The sequence below is a fragment of the Penicillium argentinense genome (genome assembly GCF_028826775.1).
Source record: "Penicillium argentinense strain IBT 30761 chromosome Unknown utg000011l_segment0_segment0, whole genome shotgun sequence".
Taxonomy (NCBI): Eukaryota; Fungi; Ascomycota; class Eurotiomycetes; order Eurotiales; family Aspergillaceae; genus Penicillium; species Penicillium argentinense.
The window spans coordinates 1,358,376-1,381,803 of NW_026622670.1; the positions used below are offsets into that span (position 1 = coordinate 1,358,376).

The 23,428-nt window shown below is 51.3% G+C and overlaps 8 protein-coding genes across 8 annotated transcripts; 4 read left to right on the plus strand and 4 right to left on the minus strand.

Moving 5' to 3' along the window:
• Positions 1-113: 113 nt before the first annotated feature.
• N7532_011518 (cupin domain-containing protein) lies at positions 114-644 on the minus strand (the record flags this gene model as incomplete). The annotated part of the gene is made up of 1 exon (XM_056624009.1): positions 114-644. One exon carries the CDS (start codon positions 642-644, stop codon positions 114-116), a length of 531 nt encoding a protein of 176 aa, XP_056468997.1.
• Positions 645-1,541: 897 nt separating this feature from the next.
• On the plus strand, positions 1,542-4,156 carry culA (cullin culA; the record flags this gene model as incomplete). Its single annotated transcript, XM_056624010.1, has 6 exons — positions 1,542-1,588; positions 1,651-1,720; positions 1,796-1,812; positions 1,864-1,934; positions 2,001-3,898; positions 3,968-4,156. 6 exons carry the CDS (start codon positions 1,542-1,544, stop codon positions 4,154-4,156), a joined length of 2,292 nt encoding a protein of 763 aa, XP_056468998.1.
• A 1,061-nt stretch (positions 4,157-5,217) lies between these two features.
• N7532_011520 (uncharacterized protein) lies at positions 5,218-8,213 on the minus strand (the record flags this gene model as incomplete). The annotated part of the gene is made up of 10 exons (XM_056624011.1): positions 5,218-6,612; positions 6,671-6,808; positions 6,864-6,904; positions 6,958-7,129; positions 7,184-7,263; positions 7,315-7,375; positions 7,433-7,460; positions 7,570-7,812; positions 7,866-8,054; positions 8,155-8,213. 10 exons carry the CDS (start codon positions 8,211-8,213, stop codon positions 5,218-5,220), a joined length of 2,406 nt encoding a protein of 801 aa, XP_056468999.1.
• Positions 8,214-8,796: 583 nt separating this feature from the next.
• Positions 8,797-10,438, minus strand: sakA (mitogen-activated protein kinase HOG1; the record flags this gene model as incomplete). The annotated part of the gene is made up of 9 exons (XM_056624012.1): positions 8,797-8,902; positions 8,961-9,144; positions 9,208-9,286; positions 9,368-9,724; positions 9,811-9,910; positions 9,963-10,006; positions 10,065-10,194; positions 10,271-10,318; positions 10,383-10,438. The coding sequence occupies 9 exons, from the start codon at positions 10,436-10,438 to the stop codon at positions 8,797-8,799; spliced, it is 1,104 nt and encodes a 367-aa protein (XP_056469000.1).
• Positions 10,439-12,920: 2,482 nt separating this feature from the next.
• On the plus strand, positions 12,921-14,304 carry gpaB (guanine nucleotide-binding protein subunit alpha gpaB; the record flags this gene model as incomplete). The annotated part of the gene is made up of 6 exons (XM_056624013.1): positions 12,921-13,047; positions 13,111-13,456; positions 13,521-13,649; positions 13,713-13,842; positions 13,891-14,135; positions 14,205-14,304. The coding sequence occupies 6 exons, from the start codon at positions 12,921-12,923 to the stop codon at positions 14,302-14,304; spliced, it is 1,077 nt and encodes a 358-aa protein (XP_056469001.1).
• A 1,757-nt stretch (positions 14,305-16,061) lies between these two features.
• Positions 16,062-17,849, plus strand: N7532_011523 (DUF1254-domain-containing protein; the record flags this gene model as incomplete). Its single annotated transcript, XM_056624014.1, has 5 exons — positions 16,062-16,163; positions 16,266-16,471; positions 16,528-17,538; positions 17,658-17,701; positions 17,764-17,849. 5 exons carry the CDS (start codon positions 16,062-16,064, stop codon positions 17,847-17,849), a joined length of 1,449 nt encoding a protein of 482 aa, XP_056469002.1.
• A 501-nt stretch (positions 17,850-18,350) lies between these two features.
• On the plus strand, positions 18,351-21,414 carry glpV (glycogen phosphorylase; the record flags this gene model as incomplete). Its single annotated transcript, XM_056624015.1, has 8 exons — positions 18,351-18,523; positions 18,583-18,595; positions 18,667-18,702; positions 18,753-18,814; positions 18,891-18,994; positions 19,053-19,130; positions 19,185-20,950; positions 21,007-21,414. 8 exons carry the CDS (start codon positions 18,351-18,353, stop codon positions 21,412-21,414), a joined length of 2,640 nt encoding a protein of 879 aa, XP_056469003.1.
• Positions 21,415-21,864: 450 nt separating this feature from the next.
• On the minus strand, positions 21,865-22,970 carry N7532_011525 (uncharacterized protein; the record flags this gene model as incomplete). The annotated part of the gene is made up of 3 exons (XM_056624016.1): positions 21,865-22,416; positions 22,472-22,797; positions 22,901-22,970. 3 exons carry the CDS (start codon positions 22,968-22,970, stop codon positions 21,865-21,867), a joined length of 948 nt encoding a protein of 315 aa, XP_056469004.1.
• Between the last annotated feature and the right edge of the window lie 458 nt (positions 22,971-23,428).

The window sequence follows — 23,428 nt, forward strand, 5'->3', positions numbered from 1 at the left end:
TACATTACACGTATGACTGTTACCCTAGGATACGGCATATGATTCCCATTAGACTTTGTTTTATTAATTGCAAGTGTTCTTTGAAGGCGCATCGCTCAGTCCTTTTCAGTGGGCTATGCAAACAGATCCAAACCACTGTCCCCATACAAAGGATCGCGATGAAACCATGGCAAGTTCTGGATGCGCTTAACTCTCTCTTCTTCACCCGGTCGACCATAGCACATATCCCATTGTCTGTCATGTGGATATGAGCCAACCATCCTGAAAGGTTGCTTGCCCTCGTCCTCCAACAATCGGTGGCCGACACCAGCAGGGACTATGATCAAATCCCCGCTTTCAACTGTCGGCTCGAACCGTTGCGGGTTTTCCTCGCCTCCAAAGCAAAGCCGCGCGCGACCCGCCACAACGCCCAGCACCTCGTGGGTGGTAGAGTGGAAATGGGTTTGGCTGTACATGGTGTATGTCCATTGGGGCATGACTTCCCCTACCGCTTCCAGATGATCTTCTAGTTCGGCGGATGTGGCGTCGAAAGCGCCATGGTATATGATGAGCGGGTATCCTTGAATTCCCGTGTTGGGGATGAGCTTCCACGAGGGGATCTGGCGCCGAGTTACTTGAACTTCCGAGAGTAGATTGAAGGTCATAGTGACAATCTAATCATTTGGCGGTATTGGTCTGGAATCGGAAGCGTGGTTTTGTTCACAAGACAGAGTGACGTCATTTATGGTCTGCTGATTCAGAATCCCGCGTTTGGGGTCGTGATGCCTCAGGCTGCTTTATACTATCTGCAATGCTCTAGAATGTTGCTGACCTTTTTATTCTGAACAATCAAGATATCTCCTTCTCTGTATATATATCACATATAGGGTACGTTTGGAAAATGAAAGTATTTGATCCCGAGACTTAAGAACAAACCAGAGAACAAGGGTGCGGGGATCCCCTTTGATAGGTGTGGAGGTATGTATTTGGACGATGCTCATGGAAATCCTAGTAGCCTGTAGTGACATGAAGCAATTAGACCATGTGCCTGGGAAGAATATCATCTGAGTAGGAACAATACATTTCTCTTGGCCAAAACCCAGAGCAAAGCGCGGCGAGAACGACGAGCTAGGCAAGCTCCTCTGACCGCCCATCCAGACCGTCGCTTACCGCCTTCTCCGAATGGCCATCCCCACGTCCGCCATCCACTCAGCCTCATCTTGCCGCCACGCTCTTCTGCCTGATCGCTCATCTTCTTTCGCTGTTTCCAGGGCGGCTTCCTTTCTTTTTTCTGATACTGCAATTCTAACGATCTAACGTCACCTGTGCAAAGACAAGAGGGCTGCCAACCTTGGCAGTGACCACTCGCGACGTGACTCGTGACAATACACCCATCTCCGGCTTGAAGTGCTTCACTCTCCTGCAAGCGCTTGGCCTCTTTTTCCGCGTACGGAACACAATATCCCCTCCGATATCACATGTCTCGAGCTGACCATTGATCTCTATCCACTAGGATCCAACTCGCTCCCCCTGCACGACCATCCAACATCTCTCTTGACACCATGGCGCCAATGCCACAAACGCCTCACAAGGACGACCTCGACGAAACGTGAGTTAGAGATGGATCAAACATACCCAGTAGAAATTAGACCAGGGCTGACTTCCTTTTAGGTGGTCGTTCTTGGAGACCGGAATCGATAGCGTTATGACGAAGCTGGAGGAAGGAGTGGACATGAAGACTGTAAGTGGCCCTGCATGCACGGGGAAATTCCAATCATTCTATTGAACCAAGGCTAACGCTCGGATCACTCTTCAGTACATGGCTCTCTACACGTATGCCTGCCACCGCCATTTCGTGACACCCGACTAACAGTCTATCTACAGGGCCGTCCACAATTTCTGTACCTCTCAGAAAGCAGTCTCCAGCAGCCAAGGCCTGCAGGCTCACCGTGGAGGTTCGTTGTTCCATCATACTGAGCGGTTGGCCCTGGATGCCATGCTAATTGATAGTAAACTTCTAGCGCACTTACTGGGCGAGGAACTCTACAGGCTATTGGGACACTATCTCTCGCGCCATCTTGCCTCGGTACGCGAGGAATCCCAGAGCCACACTGAAGAAGCACTCCTGGCCTTCTACATCCGCGAATGGTCCCGCTACACCACTGGAGCCAAATACGTCAACCACTTGTTCAGCTACCTCAACCGCCACTGGGTCAAGCGTGAGATCGACGAGGGAAAAAAGAATGTTTACGATGTCTACACTTTGCACCTGGTCAAGTGGAAAGACGATTTCTTCGAGCATGTGCACGAGAAGGTGATGGATGCCGTTCTGAACCTGATTGAGAAGCAGCGTAATGGTGAGACTATCGAGCAGTCACAAATCAAGAACATCGTCGATTCCTTTGTGTCTTTGGGTCTGGACGAAAACGACAGCAAGAAGTCTACCCTCGAGGTCTACCGACACTACTTCCAGAAACCATTCATTGCCGCCACGAAATCCTACTACGAGAACGAGTCCCGTCAGTTTGTGGCGGAAAATAGTGTCGTGGAATACATGAAGAAAGCGGAGGCTCGACTTGCAGAGGAGAAGGATCGTGTGGGCCTTTACTTGCACCCTGATGTTACCAAAAGCCTTACAGATACCTGCCTGGAGGTCCTCGTCACTGCCCACTCCGGTGTGCTCCGTGATGAATTCCAGGTTCTCCTGGATAACGAACGCCAGGACGACCTCGCTCGGATGTACCGCCTTCTATCCTGCATTCAAGACGGCCTGGATCCTCTGCGCTCCACATTTGAAAACCACGTGAGACGAGCTGGCTTGGCTGCAGTTGAGAAGGTCCGTTCCGAAAGTGATAACTTCGAGCCTAAGCTCTACGTGGATGCGCTGCTTCAGGTTCATTCCCGGTATCAGAACTTAGTCGACGAGGCTTTCAAGGGTGAGTCTGAGTTCGTGCGTTCTCTCGATAATGCTTGCCGAGAGTTCGTCAACCGGAATTGCTTCTGCTTGACGTCCACCACTCGCTCCCCCGAGCTTCTCGCCAAGTATACCGATGGCTTGTTGAAGAAGGGGTCTAAGGCTGCCGAGGAGTCTGAGCTTGAAGAGATGCTGGTGCAGATCATGACCGTTTTCAAGTACATCGAGGACAAGGATGTTTTTCAAAAGTTCTATTCCAAGATGCTGGCAAAACGCCTGGTCCACGTCAGCTCGGTATCTGACGATGCGGAGACCAGTATGATCAGCAAGCTCAAGGAAGCATGTGGTTTCGAATATACAAACAAGTTGCAGCGCATGTTCCAAGATATCCAGCTCTCTAAGGATCTTAACTCTGGCTACAAGGATCATCAAGAGAAGACCTACGATGACGAGGAGCGGAAACGGATGGTTGATTCGCACTTTCAGATTCTGGGAACCGGCTTTTGGCCTCTCCAACCTCCAAGCTCGCCCTTCAACGCCCCCATGGAGATCAACAAAACCTGCGAGCGATTCCAGCAATATTACTTCGGGAAGCATAATGGTCGCAAGCTGACATGGCTGTGGCAGCTATGCAAGGGAGAAGTCAAGGCGAACTACATCAAGAACACGAAGTTCCCTTACACATTCCAGGTCTCCACATATCAGATGGGCATCTTGCTGCTGTTCAATGAGACCGACACCGTGTCTTACCCGGATATCCAGAAAGCAACTGCTCTCAGTCCTGAAGTTCTCGACGCCAACCTCGGCATCCTCCTGAAGGCGAAGGTGCTCCTTCCCAGCCCGGATGGCGCCAAGCCCGGACCTGGCACCACATTCAGCCTCAACTACAACTTCAAAAACAAGAAAATCAAAGTCAACCTCAATGTCGGAATCAAGTCGGAGCAAAAGGTTGAAACGGACGATACCCACAAGACTATCGAGGAAGACCGAAAGCTTCTCTTGCAGGTGAGTCCCTTCTAACCAGTCAACATACCTTTTCGAATCTAACCATTTGACACTTTCCCCCTCTTTTAGTCCGCTATCGTCCGCATCATGAAGTCCCGGAAGAAGATGAAGCACGTTCAGCTTGTTCAAGAAGTAATTCACCAAGTAAAGTCGCGCTTCCCGCCCAAGATTCCCGATATCAAGAAGAACATCGAAGCTTTGATGGAGAAGGATTACATCGAACGTCTTGATGGGGATGAGATTTCTTACATTGCCTAAAAAGCTCCACTATTCATCAAATCCTTGCTCTTTCTTCCCCCTATCTCATCACATCACCAAACCCCCACTTTTGTGGATTCGCTTTACTTTTCGTTCTTCCGGTGTTGCCCTGGGTTCGTCTCTGGTATGTATCGCCCTCATTGCGTATTTCTTCCTACCCTCACAGTTTCAACGGAACTAGGTCAAGGATGAATCGACTTGGTCAGGGAATCGGGAATTTTTTAGCTTTGCGGGAATACTACAAGCGCGGAGTACAAGAACGATCCATGTTGTGTTTAATCTTTTCCATTTTTCATCATAGCGCAGAGACGACAGACCAATGATAATCCGGATTGTTTTCACCACCCTGGCCGCATCTTCCAGTATAGAACTGACTGCGAGAGCCATGCACTGTTATTGTAGTGTAACTCAGGCCATTCAATCATGACACTTTAGGTATGTTGTCGGCATTACCTTACGAATACTGCATGGAACCGGGTCTATGGATGATCCGACGGCATTGCTTATGTAACTAAATTGGACCATAAAAAGCGTGAATAGGGGTAATGGAAATACAGAGTCATTGATATCTCCAATTGGTCGGATACTATACGGAAGTTGACATATGTATGTGTCCTGTCCTACCAAGTCTTCCCAACGTCTTTCTTCGTCGCCTTATGATGTTAAGACTGGTGTAGTAGATTATCTTTAGATCCTTTTTTTTTTTAATGCAGTGCTATCCTGGTGCCGCGAATCTTCTCGTAATACTATCTGGGAAGTATGCATTCAACGTCTATTTCCGTGTTCTAAGTACCTATATGTGGTCGCTGAGGTGCGAGATTTCCTGAACCACGATGCAGAAATATACCGAATCCACTCAGGGACCACCTTGAGTTTATTATATGCACAGGTGCGATCTCCGCAAAATAACCATCATTAAGTGAAAAGAGGAAACAATTGAAGAATATGTTCCAAAATGGGTATGCCGCGCTACAATGCCAAGGACCTAAAATACAAGACAAATGAAAGTAAAGGGGACCAGAAGGATAAAGACGTCAATCTCGGCGAAAAGGTGGTCTTCCTTATTTGCTAACATCTTTGGTGGCCTCGGAAGGCGTTTCATCCTTGGTAGGCAGCGCCGTTACCGAGTCATCCGGCTGCGTGTCGATTGTTTTCGCCTCACTATCATGATTCGTGTTTTCACCCGGGTTCAAGTCCACGCAAAGTCCTTCCCTAGGAGTGAGCGAGACACTAGTAAAACCGTCTGCATCGGCAGGTTGAGTCTCAGGGATCTCTTCGTCGGTTTCCGAATGTTTGAACTCAGTTTCAGGCTCGTGGGCTGGGAATCCCTGGGAAAGTGGAGACTTTGGATAGGGGACATCAGAGGTATCATCACGCTTGAATTCACCGCTATCGCGACGCAGGAGGATATTACTCCATCGCTTTCTACGGCTTAAACTGCGCGACAGGCCCTCAGCATCTTCACTATGTCGCTGCATGGAACGACGGCGGCCACGGTCAGACTCGACAGTTTCGGCGACGACGGGGAGAGATGGCGTCGATGGGGACGCTGTCACGGCTGGATTTGGACTCGGGGAGGAGGTGCGCTTCTCCTGCCACTCGCGCCGTTTCTCGCTGGCCCAGGAGCCCCATGAGCTGAAGTATGCGCTCGCTTTTTGGCCTGCTTGGCCCACGGAAGCTTGCGCTTGAGAAACGTCAATTGAGCCCCTTGGGCGACCTCCAAACCAGGATCCGGATGTTTCGGAAGTAGAGTCATCGATGGAGCCTTGCGATGGAGAAGCTGGAGTGTCGATTGAGGCGCGCTGTGATTGTGTTGCCTTTTCTTCGTTGCGTTTCTTCTGGGCCTCGCGCATGGTCTCAATGTCGGACCAGAACCTGTTGTATGCCGCGCTGACCTTCTTTTGGCCCGTCGCAAAGTGTCGACCGAGGGCTTCCCGGCCCTCACGGACGCGTTCATCGAGGTGGAGATCAGCTACCTGCTGGGATAGACGACGTTGAATGTCTTCTACGGTCAATCCACCAGCACTAGGGTGTCGAGGTTCAGTGATGGAGAACAAGAGTGCATCCGAAGTGAGACGGGAGAAGAGCGCATAGTTGGAGGTTTTCTGCCACTGAGCCAAAAACTCTGCATTGAAATCAAGAGCAGGGTCACCTTCGATGTTGAAGTTTTGCAACTGGGCTCTGCTTCGGTGGGGCGATTCACCAGAGGAACACTGAGTAAGCTCCTCGTGATATTTCATGCTCGAGAGTAGTGCCAACAGATACTCTTCGAATTGCAGACGGATAAATTCCTCAGACCCCATGAATCCGAGGGTTTTTGGGCGTGAAGGGTGAGCATCATCCCATGTATCGTTGACAATTTGTGTAAGAAGATCGATCCAACGTCTGTCAGCTGTGGAGAGGGTTAAAGCGTTGCGTAGATTCAGAGACGAGATACTGATACTATCTTCATCAAGCTAGATCATTATCTGTGTTAGATTCTTCGTCGGAATAAGAGAAAACCGGGTTACCCACGTTAATGAGAATATCACTGTAGCGATCTTTTTGCTGCAGAAGCAATGAATTTGTAGATCCCACAACATATGATTTGGTACCGTCATCAGCCAACAGGTCCAGCTGTTGGAGAGGAGTATAGGGCCCAAACATGCTTCCCTAAATATTTGATTAGACCCCGGATGCATACATTCGGTCCAGGGACAAAACACACCTTTCCAAAAATCTGCAATGGCAAACCCATGTAGGCCAGCACTACGGAGCGTCAGTACAAAGTCCAGAAATAAGTCATCTGGGTTCGATCTTACAAGAGCTGCGATCACTAGTCTTCAGGGATGTCGGCTTCTCAACGCTTTGCGCATAGCTATCGAATGAAGGATCCGCGCAGTCTTCCAGGTTATTGATGAGTCCGGGTATCAAGGAAATGAGAGAAAACTGGAGCATGCATAATCGCTCGCAACGGGTACCAAAGAAGAGCATCTTGATATGATTGTCAGAATACACTGATCAGAGCAAATCCAGTGTTGACTTTACCTTCGGCTGCAATAGCAATGCCTTGAAGAGAACCAATGTCTGGTATTTGAATTCATGAATCATCTCTCTCAGAGAAAGACCTATCCCAGGAGTCAGTATAAATGCTGCAACGGAGTGACACAGATACTGACCTAAGTTCTGGTCTTTTGCCTCATCATTCATCAAACTAATGACCAGGCCCTCGCGAAATTTCTATAGTATCGATAAGTCTGCTGCTCAATCCCAGCCTTGGTGTATAGATCCGCTCACCTTCAGAATATCAATATCCGAGAAGTCACTATTTATTAATCTCACAGTTAGCTCATTGCCTCGGTCCGTTTCGAAAATATCAGCTCTCCTGCGGGGAAAAGAGACTCCTAGGTCCGCAGTAAATATGTCCAACTTACCGCTGGGCAAACCAAGCAGATGTGACAACGGAAAGCTTCTCGCGCAACTGCCCAACCCGCTGCGGACTATCTGTGACCACGACAACCGCCTTTTGCACTGTAGATCGAGTCACATCCGGCGGCCGGTTCAGGAGGAGCTTGGAATCGATCTGGCGCGAACAGGCGATACCGAAGAGTGAAGTTTCGGGGATCTCTGACATTTCCTTGCGGCGTAGTGTGAAATAGGAGAACTCCTCGGTTGAACTAGAACCAAAAGAATTCCAGCATATCAGTCCACTGATCTCCCAAGTCCGGACCAGCAGTATGGGACAGTCTCCACAGAGTAGAGAGCCATCACTCCTGCTGCAGAGAGCATTGCTGAGCTAAGGGGTGTTCCATACAGGTGTGCGCCGTCAGATAGGGCCATGAATGGTAATAGTGACCAGTCATTCTCGATAGCTGGGTTCGTGCCCTCGTCGGCAATACAGTGTTCGATTTCCGGGCCCCTGCAGGTCACATTAGCTACAGTCACCGATCGGCGCACTCCCGACCAGTCCAGGACACTGGTCAAATGGGTGTGGCGCTCGCTATGGTTGGACGACTCACCGCGCATGGTGGAAATCGATCACCAGCACAATCGGGTCTTGTTTATGTTGGACAGCCATGGGAGTTGCGGGGAAAAGCGGGAAAGGATTACAAGAAGGCGGATGCAAGGGTTCGGGGGTTCTCCACAGCCAGGCCGAATTGTCGCCATGAAACATGAGCGCAAGAAGACTGGAGCCGTTTGACTTGCAGGGGATTTCGATATGCGATCGCTCACGTGTTGATTGCGGGCGGTGTGCTTACATTGAGGGCCCCGCGGTTGATCGTCATAGCCGCCTTTCTATTTCCGGTCTAGGTACACATACTAACAGGTACGCCCGCGCGGAATCTTGGGAAATGCTCAGCCCCAGATATGATTGCAAATAACAAGAAAAAGGAAATCCCCTGATCACCAGCCGATTCTTAACGACGCCGAACTAGCTATGGACAATTGGCTTTCAGAAGGCCAACGGAAAAGACGAACACGCCCACTTTGCAAAGCTTCCCAGTAAAAAAGCCTTTGGAAGATGTAGGATTTGGGCTCTGCAGCCCACTGGGAGGAAACTGAAACCAAAAAAAGGGTGGGGGAGAATCCCGAGAGAACAAAAAAAAAAAAAAAAATACAAGTGCAGCAAAAATGTAGAATTATGGGTCGTTTTATGGGATTCATGCGTAAGCCTGGGGAGGGTTGCCCTGCACCGGACCCGCGACCAGAGCCTGGCCGGCCTCGTTGCCTTGGTCGATGTTGTGGAAATCGAGAATTTCCGAGTACCTGTTGAGAAAAGTAGTGTCAGTAACGTATTTCACCCGTGCATATAAGCCGCACCCACATCATGATTTTCCAAGTGTCCACGGGCAGGTCGGCATCATTGAACGACCAGTCAAACTTCTCTTGTGCGACCGGCTCGTCGGTGGGGTCATGATAAGGGGCCAGATATTCATGCGCCAGCGCTTCTCCGGCCCGGATTCGCTTCTTGGGGTCGAATACCAACATGCGCTCGAGCAGATCGATGGCTGAAAGATTTGTCAGAAGATGCACCGGAAGGAGTGGGGCATGCGGGAAATCAAGTCACGAACCATCGGCATCGGCATTTTTGAATTTATTCGCCAGGGGTTGGCGCTCACGCTTCGGAAGGGACTTGACGAACCGGAGGGTCTAAATCCAAGAGAGAATTAACCAAGATCATCGGGGTTTGTCGCTCGAAACGAGCAATTCGGGGGTAAAACAATAACTTACGTTTTCGCTGCAGATGGTCTGGATCACATCGTCGGGCGGAGTACCCAGCAGCTCAGTGATGATCGAAAATTGGTTGACATGGTCCTTTCCGGGGAAGAGCGGCTTGCCCTCCAGCATCTCGGCGAAGATGCAGCCCGCACTCCAGATGTCCACCTCAACGTCGTACTTCTGCCACGTGAGCATGATCTCGGGGGCCCGGTAGTATCTTGTTGAGACGTAGCCGGTCATCTGTGGGTCCTGGATACGGGCGAGACCAAAATCGCAGATTTTCAGGTCGCAGTTTTCGTTGATCAGGATGTTGCTGGGCTTCAAATCACGGTGGACAACACCGGCGGAGTGGACATATTTCAATCCACGCTACACTCGGTCAGTAAAACGATATCTGCAAGTAATCGATACTTCGATTTATGTCGGGAGATGCCAATGGACTCAAGGGTACTCACGAGAATTTGGTAGAGGAAGTACTGGATGAACTGCTTTTCGAGAGGGCGAGAAGTAAGGAGTCGGTGGAGGTCGGTACCCAGAAGCTCAGTGACGAAGTAACTATAGCAATTAGTTTATGTGTCGTTGTCGGGGCATATGACGTGCGACATACATGTCTTCCAGGGGAGAGATGAAGATATCGCTGAGGCTGATGATCTGCGAAGGCGTTCAGTACGGAATCTGGCGCAAAGGGCTCGTATTCAGGAAAACCTACGTTTTCATGGCGAAGATGCTTCAGGAGCTTCAGTTCACGGTAGGTGCGCTTGGACAGAACCGGAGTGCTGAACGGTTTCATAATCTTCTTGACCGCGACAGGCTGGCCGGTCAATTGGTCGCGCGCCGAGCTATCGGAAGGCAGAGGGCATTAGCTGTGGGCCGGGATGGCCAGCGCGTGAGCCATGTTGACAGGAACGAGCTTACCAGACGAGCCCGAAGGCTCCCATGCCCACCGGCTGCAAGTCCGAGTACCTGGTTGAAAAAAGAGCACAGGTTAGTCGATCCGATCCAAACGAGCGGGGTGAGGTCAACATACCGACTGGTGATCTCGAAGGTGGTGCCGAAGATCTGGGACCGCACGAATTCCGCCATGATTGCGGGAAAAAGGAACTTTTGAGGAGGACGCAAATCGGAGCAAAAGCAATGCTGGAAAGGATGAAGGGGGTTGACGCCGAAGAGGGGCCTTGGAAAGGGTGTGGGGAAAGGGCTCTCTGCCTCTGCGCGGTGAAAACCTGCCTGGCGGTCGCGAACGTCATCGTTCTTGTATCTGCGCGGATGACTCAGCGAGGGTCAGGGCTGCTTTGTACTCCAATCGTTTCCGGCTCAATTATCATTAGGGAGCTATTCCGCTACCTGACGGTACTCCTCCGTATGATGTCTACTGCTGTACTCCCGGGCATTTCCCACTGCCCATCAAGGGTGTTGACTGCGGCGTTGTGTGCCCCGACCTAGGAGCGGCCTCCACCTACCATGCGGCGCCCTGTCTAGACCGGGTCCATTGCCCGGGAACCACGACAGTTTTGTCAGGCTGAGAGTTCGTGAATGGGAGCCTCCAGGAAGGCGGCCTCACGCTGTAGTAATTTAGTGGCATATAGGATCCTACTAGGAATAACCTCAAAACAGCTAGAGGGGATCTATGTTTATCTAAGGCTGCCAGTACCCTTGTCGGTACCCCAAGGTACCATCGAAGACGATAAAAACTGGGAAGGCGGATGGTAGATCGCGAATAACCCGCGCTTAGCCCGCTCCCAGCACACCTGCTGCGTTGTGCGGCTGTCATTCGCCTTGCGAAACCGCGAACTTGAGCTTCTTGGCGATAGAACAATCCCTACACGACTGTTCCCTAAGGTCGACGGGTCTGCCTTGCACCGGTCGCGCAGCGTCGGATATCAGAGCCGGACGTTGCAAGGGGGGGGGGGGGGAGAGGCCTAGACTTGGAGGTCCTCGCCGGCAGGCATGTTTACAGGGGAATAGTCCGAGATGCAGCATCGATCGTCGATTGAATTGAGATCGGACATGGAGCAACGCTGTGACTACTGTGGAAACGCCTGGGTTACGGTGGCAGGATATGTAATTGAACCTTAGGAACCAAGAATCCCAACGCTGCCAAACGGTGAGGCGGGTTCGCACGGGGCAGCAGCACTGAGACATGTGAAACAAAAGAGCCACGCGACGAGCAACAAAGGCATTTCCCTTCTGGGAAAGGACGGGGCCGCATGTCGTGCGCCCGGAGGGGTTTGAGGGTGGTTCACACACTGGTGCACCCAACCACTAACACTGATCATACAGTGTCGGGGCGACTACGTACAACTAGTACCTCCATCGGTGGTTACTACACTATGTAATAGTATACGGATGACATGGAAGAGGGGGAAGGAGTAGATCTCGGAAATATATCGTGTATCCCTGTCCATCCCGATCGTGTTGTCTACACCGCACCTTGGCCACTCTACAATGGATGGGTTAACACATTGTTTCGCTTAGCTAACCCAGACGCACCAGATGGCATTATGATCCCCAAGTGCTATTGTTCTCGTAACTATAGCACATTGATTAGGCAACCTGGCACCCCGGATGGACGCTATGTTTCTGCAGAACGTGGGGAGGCACGTGAACCCCGCTGCCTGAGGCCGACGTCATGACTCTCCACCACAGCTCCGGTGGGTTGGTTGGCCTTGGAGATACACCGAGATCTGAAAAGGCTCGTCGGAGCACTCCCTCCGTTCCTGCTGCTGCGAAGCAGGGTACTGCCACCTTTAATATTAAGTAACCTGGCGCTGAGCAGCCGCATCGCATCGGGCACGAGGCCAGGTACCATGATCGCACAGAGGGTCATTCTTTAACCCGGGGGAAGAAATTGCCCGTTCTGCCGTCATGGCCCCAGCTGTTAGGTTGAAAACGAAAACACCGCAAAATTACCTTTGGCCCCAAGAGACGGAAAACTTTGCCAGTTCAAAGCACCTCGTAATTACTTGGCCTCAGGTCACTGTATGACCTGTACGGGGGCTGTATGGTTGTAGTACCCAAGTTTGGCTGGGGCGGGCGAAAAAGTCGCTCACGTACGGTACGCCGCCAAACGCAGGCGTAAAACCAGCCGGCAGTCCCAGTCAGCCCGGGCCCGTACACGCTTCTTTGCCCCCCCCCCGTAACCCGCTCTTCTGGCATCTCCACTCCCCCAGTGACGATGGTCGCACCGACATCCTCTTTGCTCCGCCAAAGCTGACCTCCTCACTGCCCTTCTTACGGCCAATCTTGCGACCGGCTTTCGTCGTGACCTCACCTCACTCAACCCTTTCCCGCTCATCTTGCGCTCTCAAACTCGCCCTCCCCGCCTTTCAACCTCACCCTCGATCTCAACCATTGCGAAATCCCACTCGTCGCAACGCCCATCCGACCCTCTTGCCCTGCTCCGGTTGCGCCGACACTCGTTCTCTCGTGCGTGGCGGGTGGCTGTCTTCGGAACTTAGTGAAGGCTGTGGCCGTCCCGTCCGGCTAACCCCGATCGCTTTTGCGCGCGGCGCACCCGGTCCTGTTCCCTGCTGGTTTGGGAGTTGGATGAACCCACCCGGCAATCATGGGGATGTGTTTTAGTACCGAGAACGCGGGGGATGTGGAACAGAAGAAGAGAAGTCAGATGATCGATCGGAGGCTTGAGGAAGACTCCAGACGGTTACGCAGGGAATGCAAGATCCTGCTACTTGGTAAGTCGAACTGGGACGTTTTGGGCGCGTCCTCGGAAAACATCAGCTTATAATTTACCACAGGTTCCGGCGAGAGCGGGAAATCCACAATCGTCAAGCAGATGAAAATTATCCACCAGAATGGTTACACCGTCGAAGAGCTGGCCTTGTACCGGTTGACCGTGTTCAAAAACCTTCTGGACTGCGCCAAGGCTCTCATTGAAGCATACCACCTGTTCTCCCTCGAGCCCTCCAGCCAGAAGGTTCAAGACTACATATCTTTTCTGGAAGATTATCACGTCGACCCGGACCCCAATACGCCACTTGATCCCAAAGTGGGGGATGCGATCACATATCTGTGGAATGACCCGTGCACATCAACTGTTCTCGAGCGCCAGAATGAGTTCTATCTAATGGACTCGGCACCATAGTAAGTATACCAATTCGATACCCATCTCCAGAGAGATAGGACGAGATGCTGACCCCTATCACAGTTTCTTCGACGAGGCCAAGCGAATAACGGCAACAGACTACACTCCCAATGTTTCCGATGTACTCCGAGCAAGAACAAAAACCACTGGTATCTACGAAACACGATTCACGATGGGCCAATTGAGCATTCAGTACGTTGACAGACGCAGGTGGTATCGGCTTAAAAGCTAGAATTCCGCTGACCCAATTTGCAGCATGTTCGATGTGGGCGGCCAGCGCAGCGAGCGCAAGAAGTGGATCCATTGTTTCGAAAACGTTACCTCTATCATTTTTTGTGTCGCTTTGAGTGAATACGACCAGACACTGTTGGAAGAGAGCAATCAGGTAGATCCCCCTTTGGACTTGGATCATCCCCCAGCACAAGACTAACAGAATCAGAACCGCATGATGGAAAGTTTAGTCCTCTTCGACTCCGTCGTCAATTCGCGATGGTTTATGCGGACGAGCATTATTCTCTTCCTTAACAAGGTCGATCTCTTCCGGCAAAAACTTCCTCGCTCTCCATTGAGCACTTATTTTCCAGATTACGCTGGCGGCAATGATGTGGCTCGAGCAGCAAAGTACCTGCTTTGGCGATTTAATCAGGTGAATCGAGCGCACCTGAACCTGTATCCACAGTAAGTACCGTACTTGATTAACTGCGCAGCATTGGGGATGGCCTATGCTAACGTATCGACTCTTTGCAGCCTGACCCAAGCAACGGACACTTCAAATATTCGACTTGTTTTCGCAGCGGTCAAGGAAACCATTCTTCAAAACGCTCTGAAGGACTCGGGAATTCTGTGAGCAAGCCGTTTTGACCGCTGCGAAAACCATTCTTCAAAATGGTCCGAAGGACTCGAGAATTCTGTGAGCAGGGCCATTGCTCTAATCGTATCGCCCCCGTTCTCGCACCATAACCACCACATCTCTCACGACATCTCCCCGCAATAGCTAGAATTCTTGCCACTGCCACTTCGATTCCCAATTTTCTCCCAAGGACTCTCCCGTCCAACCCTCCCATGGTCAAACATACCCATTTCGACATTCAATTGTTTTCGCTCTTATATTTGGATCAGCTGCTGGCGTTAAAAGGCGCACCTTTCTCTCTTGGAATTTCCCCAGGCGCTGGTTAGGTGATACCCCCCTTGCGGTATCTCGAAGGTATCCAGCATCCCCCTCCAACCCAACAGTGGAATCTACTAGGCTCTGGGACCCAACTCTGAATGTTGAATTCCCTGCCCCAATTTCAACCCTACACGAGAGGGTTCTCTTCAACCTAAAAAGTCGGCAGGGATCTTCACGAGGTTCCTGCTCTACTCTGGATTCCCTCGCCTCAAAATCCTTGAACATCGTCATTGGCCTTATCCGTACATTATGCGATCCGGAATCCGGATTTTTTCACAACTGTGTCTTATTTCTTTTCAGCCTTTTATCGGATGCATACATGGCGGATCTTGCTCTTTTTGTGATTCCTTCCAGCCATACCTTAGGTATCTACTATGGCCCTCGGTCATGCTCGAATATTGTCGTCTAGTTCTCTACAACCCGCGATTCCAAGCGCTTTATGCATATGATGCTTTTCCTACACTGCTTTGTACTCTGGCTCTTCAGCGGAAAGTTGATCGAAATTTTTTTTTGGTCTCTTTTGGTTCTTTGTCTTGTTCGCTTGCATAGACGGTCTCGGTCTTGGTAAGGGTTTTATGAAGGGTTTGCAGCTACCACAGGTTTGGTTCGATATCATTACTAATTTTACCTGAGATCCGCTCAGGTACAGGTATCTTATTAGCTCTTGAGACATTTGACGCGCCTCTTGAATTCTTCTAGCTGATTTGGGTTGAGATTTCTCGTGTAATGTTCCTAGTTCAATCATCGGCAGTTGATCTGTCAAAGTTTAATCTCTGCGGCGGGGACTCCGGCGAATCCCGAATTTCATTCCGACAGAGCACCGAAGGAGATTGAGGATGTAAGACTCTTCAAACATAATCTAGTTTAGTATAAGTCTAGGTTCATAAAGGCCTCTGAATCTTCTGCGAGAAGAGGTAATTCAGGCTTTCCCATAATAATAATAGAACATCATTATTGCCCACCACCATGGAGCATCTTATTCTACGAATGAAAAAGCCACCATCATGTTTGATATTAATAATTTATGCTCCGATGACACTGAGATTATTTTTCGTAAGAGTAGAATGAAGCCAAAGAAGTCATAGCAACAATCGTGAAATGTGGAGAACCTTTTGAAAAATAGCCTTCACAAGGAGGCAGCAAACAAGCTCCTCGGCAGTTTCTCGAATGAGTATGCACCGCATCCCTTACTGCAAATTGATCGGAGCGTTTTAGAGTCCGAGTAAATTTTGGAGGAGAGGGGAGTCGGCAAAGTGGGCCAATGTTGATGGCGATCAGGGGCCCATGTTGCATCGATTGCGCGCGTTTTATTCGAGCGATCAATTGTATACCCGGAATGGTGCCTCGGTCCAGGAAAGCACCATCTATATAACGAGGGGAAGAGTCAACAGCAATAGCAAGCTGCATCTAAACAACTCCACATTCAGGAGCACAAGATGAAGGCATCATCAATTTGCGTGGCTTTTGGGGTTGCGGCCAGTGCCAGCAGCCTGCGGTTATCGCCTCGTATAGATGAAGCCACCGAGTTCACTCTTACTGTGCGCATCGTCCATAGCTAAGGATATCCACTGTTCCCAATGCAGGTCCCATTCTGACGACGAGCCTTGCAGTATGGTTACCCTTTAATGCCATTTGTTCAGTTTGCTGTGCCGACTATTGAAACAGCCAATGGGACGAACCGGTTCATGCATAAGAGACAACTCGCGACGTCCGATTTCCAAGATGTTGTGCGGCCGAATGTGGACACCTTATACTCCATGTCCATTCTCGATTTGACGCACCACGACCTTCTGGTGGATGTCCCGGTCGTCAATGACCGGTATTGGGTCTTTCCCTTCTACGACGCGTATGTGAGAATCTTTACCACTGAACTCGAAGGTTTACTTACTTTCGCTTCTTTAGGTATGCCAACAACTATGTCAATTTGGGAAGTGTACACAACAGCACTGCTGGGAAGTATCTCGTACGATATACGACCGACAGCAAGCCCGGTGTTGAGCTCTGTACGGAATTGGTCAAGCAAAAAAAGATAAGTTCAGGCGAATGCCATGGTGCAGAGGGCATAGTTACCGCACCCACACCATATGGTATCTTGCTCCCACGATATGCTGTCAAGGGCACCAACGGGGATCTGGAAAAGATCCATGCTTTCCAAGATAAGAGTAACATACGACGAATCCCCAAGCACTCCCGCTCAAGACACGAGGGCCATCGTCAAGCACCATTAACCATTCCCCTGCTGAACTCATCCATCTCATCGGATCCCGCCACCAAGATCATGCAATTGACAGCCCGCATCACCCCCAACAACCCGCCACGCAATATCTCGGATCTCAACCGAGTCAATCGCATGCTGGAGAGGGCAGGGATCAATTTCCACGAGGGAACCTACGAGCCGCCCACTGGTCAGAACCTGACCCGGGCCTACGCCGCTTCACTCGCCAACATGGCCAAGGCCGCCAAACAGCCCGCGAACCTAGTCTCTCTCGGACACGAGTGGGTCCAAACGAGCTCGCAAGCGCAAGGCGACTACGGCGAGAACTATCTCATGCGACAATTCATCGCGTACAGGGGGTACCTAGCGTTGACGGCCTCCGAGGCTCTCTACCCGTCGTATAGTTCTGACAAGGGCGGACGAACGATGCATCTCGGGCCCAAGGAGGCGTATCTCTTCCGGTTCCCCAGCAAGCCCGAGCTCGCCGAGTTTGGATTCTGGAGCTTGACGGCCTACAATGCGAAGCAGTTTCTCGTGGAGAACCCGCTCAATCGGTATGCGCTGAGCGACCGGTCCAATTTGACCTATCCCGATGGCGAGCGCGTCTATGGGGGTCAGCAGGGCGAGCAAAAGGACGGCAGCTTTGAGATCCTGCTCCAGCCGGCAGATGTGGAGCCACCGAAGAATTGGACTTCCAAGTAAGTGACTCTCGGCCCGGTGATGTCTCAGATTAGCTTGGGGGATGATGGCACGGAGACTGCCCAGGGCACTAGGCGGTAGTATGACGATAACGGTGGCTGACGGGTATGCATAATAGCTGGCTGCCAGCTCCCCGGGGCGGCGGGGATTTTTCGCTCACGCGTAAGTCGCGCAGATGCAGAGGACCCTCGAGGTGTCAGCAGCGCAGCTAACCGTGGACACAGTTCGATTCTATGCGCCGAGTGAGGGGTTGCGGGGTGGAGAGTGGGCGTATCCGGTGGTGCAGAAGACGGCAGCCATGGTGGGCTGATGCGACCGGAGAGATGGAGGAGTTGCAGCTGGGAAGCAGAGGGAGCAACGTACAGGGAAGACAGACAATTTGATGAGAAGAACAGACGAGAGAGTGGAGAGATGCACGGACGATATGCACGTTGTTGGCTCGAGCGTCGATCCTCCAGCTTCCCCACTTGAATGCTGTTCTATCCTGGTGCAGTAGTATGAGTAGTAGCAGTAGAGTAGTAGGTGTAGTACTTCAAGATAGGGAACAGTTATTTGCAGGGTATTGACGAAATAACTCCTCAAATGACACCACTGCACTTATCGTCGTCTGTCCGGATCGGGCGATGTTCGCTCGGACGGGCTGTCGGGTGTCGTACTCGCCTGCTCTTCCAGTCTTCCTGCACTCCCGCCACTGGTGTCACTGGCCCGGCGCCTGCAGCTCCCTCCCCTCTTTTACTTCTACTCCTCTTTGCTCCCCAGCTTCGCAGCTGCTCAGCTTCCACTCTGCTCTGTTTTTGAAAGCTGAATCACCATGTCGACCGAACGCCGCGAACGCAGACCCTCCGTCGGAGCTCCCATTGCCGACCTCCAGGGTCCTGTTGGGCCTGGCTTCAGTCGTCCCAAGCATAAGCGTACGTTCACGGGCTTTGGTCCCGCGGAGATCAAGAATGTCGAAGCTAGCATCCCGGAGCCGTTGCGAGAGGCGTAAGTCTCTTTGTTCGTCGCCTGGATCGGAGTAAAATCAGCTAACCAGCTCTCTACAGATGGCGCAAACATGTATGCCAGACCAGCGAAGGAAGACGAGCTATCTCTCGAAAACTCATACTAACATTCGATCTCTACGATAGTCTGCCAAGGAGTTCACGAACAAGGAGGAGTTCGAGGTTCGTTCGATTGGCTGATGGTATTCGAGCCCAAGCTAATGGTCACACAGAAAGAGCTCGTCCGTCACATCGAAACCACGCTCGCCCGATCTCTCTACAATTGCGATGAGCTGTGAGTAGCCTCCCCTATTGTATCAATTTACCAACGTCAACCGGACATCGCCAATTGCTCATACTTCATTCTACAGGGCCGCCTACTCGGGAACCGCGCTCGCGTTTCGGGATCGTCTGATCATCGAATGGAACAAGACTCAACAGCGCCAGACATTTACCGACCAGAAGCGGGTCTACTGTATGTCATCCAAACAAACCAAACAGCCTTGCGCTAAGTATCTAATGAATTCTTCTAGACCTCTCCCTTGAGTTCCTGATGGGCCGCGCCCTCGACAATGCTATGCTCAATGTTGGCATGAAAGATGCTGCCCGTGGTGAGTATCACCGCAAAACCAATTGAACGAAAGAAATACTAACACAGTGATTAGAGGGCCTCAGAGATCTTGGATTCCGCATTGAAGATGTCATCAGCCAGGAACACGATGCGGCACTGGGCAACGGTGGCCTCGGCCGTTTGGCTGCCTGTTTCCTTGACAGCTTGGCCACCCTGAACTACCCAGCCTGGGGATACGGACTGCGCTACCGCTACGGTATTTTCAAGCAGGAAATTGTCAATGGATACCAGATGGAGATTCCGGACTACTGGCTTGACAACAACCCTTGGGAATTCCCCCGTCATGAAATCACTGTCGACATCCAGTTCTATGGCTCCGTGAAGAAATACCAGGATGAAAATGGCAAAATTGGTCACTCTTGGGAGGATGGAGAGATTGTCCAAGCTGTGGCATACGATGTGCCGATTCCTGGCTATGGCACCAAGACTACCAACAACCTCCGCCTGTGGTCTAGCAAGGCAAGCAGCGGGGAGTTCGACTTCCAGAAATTCAACGCTGGAGACTATGAGAGTGCCGTCGCAGACCAGCAGAACGCAGAGACCATCTCTGCGGTCCTGTATCCCAACGATAACTTGGAGCGAGGAAAGGAACTCCGACTGAAGCAGCAGTACTTCTGGTGCGCTGCGTCGCTGTACGATATCGTACGCCGTTTCAAGAAGACCAAGAGAGCTTGGAGCGAGTTCCCCGACCAAGTGGCTATCCAGCTGAATGACACCCACCCCACCCTTGCCATCGTGGAAATGCAACGAATTCTCATTGATATCGAGGGCCTTGAATGGGATGAGGCCTGGGGTATCGTGACCAAGACCTTCGGGTACACCAACCATACGGTTCTGCCCGAGGCATTGGAGAAGTGGTCTGTCCCACTGATGCAGAACCTGCTTCCCCGACACCTGCAGATCATCTACGATATCAATCTGTTCTTCTTGCAGTCCGTGGAAAAGCGCTTCCCCAACGACCGAGACATGCTTGCACGGGTCTCGATTATTGAAGAATCCCACCCCAAGATGGTGCGGATGGCATACCTGGCCATTATTGGTTCTCACAAGGTGAACGGTGTCGCCGAGCTACACTCCGACCTTCTCAAGACGACTCTTTTCAAGGATTTTGTCGAGATCTACGGACCCGACCGCTTCACCAATGTCACTAATGGAGTCACTCCCCGTCGCTGGCTGCACCAGGCTAACCCGGCTCTCTCGAGCCTTATCGCGCAAAAGCTCGGAGGTCACGAGTTCTTGACTGATCTCACTCTTCTGGACAAACTGGAGGCATTTGTCGATGACAAGGAGTTCCGACGCGAGTGGGCGGAGATCAAGACCAAAAACAAGCTTCGACTGGCGAAGCTCATCAAGGATACAACTGGATACTCTGTGAACCCTGAGTCTCTGTTTGATGTGCAGGTGAAGCGTATTCACGAGTACAAGCGACAGCAGCTCAACATCTTCGGAGTGATCCATCGCTACCTGAAGATCAAGGGAATGTCAAACGAGGAGCGCAAGAAGGTTATCCCTCGAGTTTCGATCTTTGGCGGCAAAGCAGCTCCGGGCTACTGGATGGCCAAGTCCATCATCCACCTTATCAACAAGGTGGCAGCTGTGGTGAACAACGACACCGACGTCGGTGATCTTCTCAAGGTCATCTTCATAGAGGATTACAACGTGAGCAAGGCCGAGATCATCTGCCCGGCTTCGGATATTAGCGAACACATTTCCACCGCTGGTACCGAGGGCAGTGGTACGAGTAACATGAAGTTCGTGATGAATGGCGGTTTGATCATCGGAACATGCGACGGAGCAAACGTAAATATCTACCCTCAAAACCACAAAAACACACTCAGCTAACTTCGAAATCACAGATCGAAATCACTCGCGAGATTGGCGACCAGAACATCTTCCTCTTCGGCAACCTGGCCGAAGACGTGGAAGATCTCCGCCATCGCCATTTCTACGGTGATTTCCAGCTCGACCCAGCCCTGGCCAAGGTCTTCAAAGCTATCAAGGACAACATGTTCGGTGACGCCGGGGACTTCGCCGCTTTGATGGCTTCCATCGAGGAGCATGGAGACTACTATCTCGTGTCCGATGACTTCCACTCCTACGTGACCACGCACGAGATGGTCGACGAGGCGTTCTTGAACAAGGAGGAGTGGCTGGCCAAGTCGATCACCAGTGTTGCTCGGATGGGGTTCTTCTCGACTGACCGGGTGATCAACGAGTATGCCGACAGTATCTGGAATGTTGAGCCGCTGGCCGTGAAGGATTGAGTTGTCTGAGATGGGTCTGCATTTACTGATTTTCAGTCACTGACTTTCAGTCGTGTTTATGTTTGCATTTATTAATCGATTTCGCGTCATTTTCTATAGCCTGAATTCATTTGTCTATTTATGATGATGCTTGTCAGTACATTAATGGTTGAATTATAGCTTTATTGGTCTACGTTTAGGAGAATACGTCCGATCAGACACCATTTCACAAATTGAAGGCTCTCCCTTCAGCATTAAATAACCTTTGACATGCATCACTTAACTGTCTAATATGGTATAAAATGCTTCGGAGCTCAGAAGGATAAAGAGGGCTGAACGCAGACACAAAGCGAAATCATGACCGAGGTACCAAAGGACCCAACACCAATATCGTGCACGGATCATGATTAAACATAACGAAATCTAAACCACATGCATGGTAACACCGTCAGAAATAGCCCATTGCTAAAATCAAGCCGCTGTAGGCTCCTGGTCCTCTTGGATAGTTTTGGGCTTATAGTCGGAGAAAGTCTCCGGCCAGAGGAACATCTTCTCCTCATTCGAAGGCGTAGCAGCAGCCATCAGCGTGGGCACAGCCTCCTTGCTCGAAATACGACGCCACATGTTGGCGCGCGGGTTGTAGCGCACAGGCTTGCCGACTCCACCGGTCTTCTTCTGGTCCTCCTTGGAGATCTTCTCGATCTCACGCTTGATGTCGGAGAAGGTCGTGAAGGGGATGTAAGGGATATTGTGCTCCTGGCAGTGCTGCTCGAGACGGAGGCCGTGGCGGGCGAAAAGGACGTCTGCTTCGCGGGCAGCGGCAAGGTCGGAGACACCATCGCCGATGAAGATGATTAGGGGCATCTCGTCGGGCTCGCACTCGGCTTGGGCTTGGAGGCGCGCTTCGTTTACGGAGACGTCCTTGTCGTGGCCCTGGACGGAGTCGTGGCGCCAGATGGGCTTCCATTGTGAGCCGTCTGGGGGAATTTCGGCGTCGTTGGCGACGATGTCGATTGAGGAGGACTTGGGGGAGTAAGTTAGCGAGGAAACGAATAGATATTGGCAGTGCAGTACATACCTCTTTCTCGCCTAAGAAGGTATCGAGGACTCGTCGCAGAATCGGCTTCAATCCGGCACTGATCACGTTGAAGGGAAATCCGTTCTCGACGCAATATTGGTGGAATTCCTTGAACCCGGGGTCTATTTCGATACTCTTTTCCATGAGAACGAAGCCGTCGTCGAAAGGAACGTGGAGAGATGCCCACATTTCCTCGGAAACATCGCGGAAGGTTCGCGATCCGGACTTCATTTGCTCCTCGAGCTTCTCGCGGGCAATTGCGCCGCAACCGTGCGCGTCCACCAGGATGTGGCCGGTGTCCTGCATGCAAATTGTGCCGTCGAAGTCTATTGAATCAAGATGTTAGTTATCGCGTGTTCTCTATTGGTCTCAGGGAGCCTAGGGTCTATAGCCTGGACCCTAGTCTCGAGGACAGGCGACAATGCATACCAGAGAAGATGATAATCTTTCTTTTTTGAGGCGGGGTGGGTTGAGTAGGCTTCATATTGCCGTTGGTCATATTGTTTGCACAGTCTACCGTGGGAAATGCTTAATTTAAACGGGGAGATGTGTGGTAAATACAGAGAGAATGGAAAGAAAGACCATCTTCAGACGATTTCACTTCTAAGGAAAAAGGGATGCCGTGGCAAACAAGAACAAGATACGGTCTCGCTCTATGACGTAGGAGGACACGATATCATAGTGGGTCGAACGTGGTGGAGAGAAAGACATTTAAGACAAGTGCTAGCGCAGGTCCACCTCCATCGCAACTCCAAATGGTCGGCCTCGGAAAATCCATCGGTGCCACTGCCGAAATCGCGCGACGTGATTGGCGAATTTGCGCTTTCAGATCCGAACACCCGAGGGAAAATGGGGAAGCGCGATTCCGATGCCGAGCGCCGGCCAGGATTGGCTGGGCGGGGAACGGCGGTGGCAAATGCGATCATAGACAGGCACATCATACAGTTCATTGCGCTA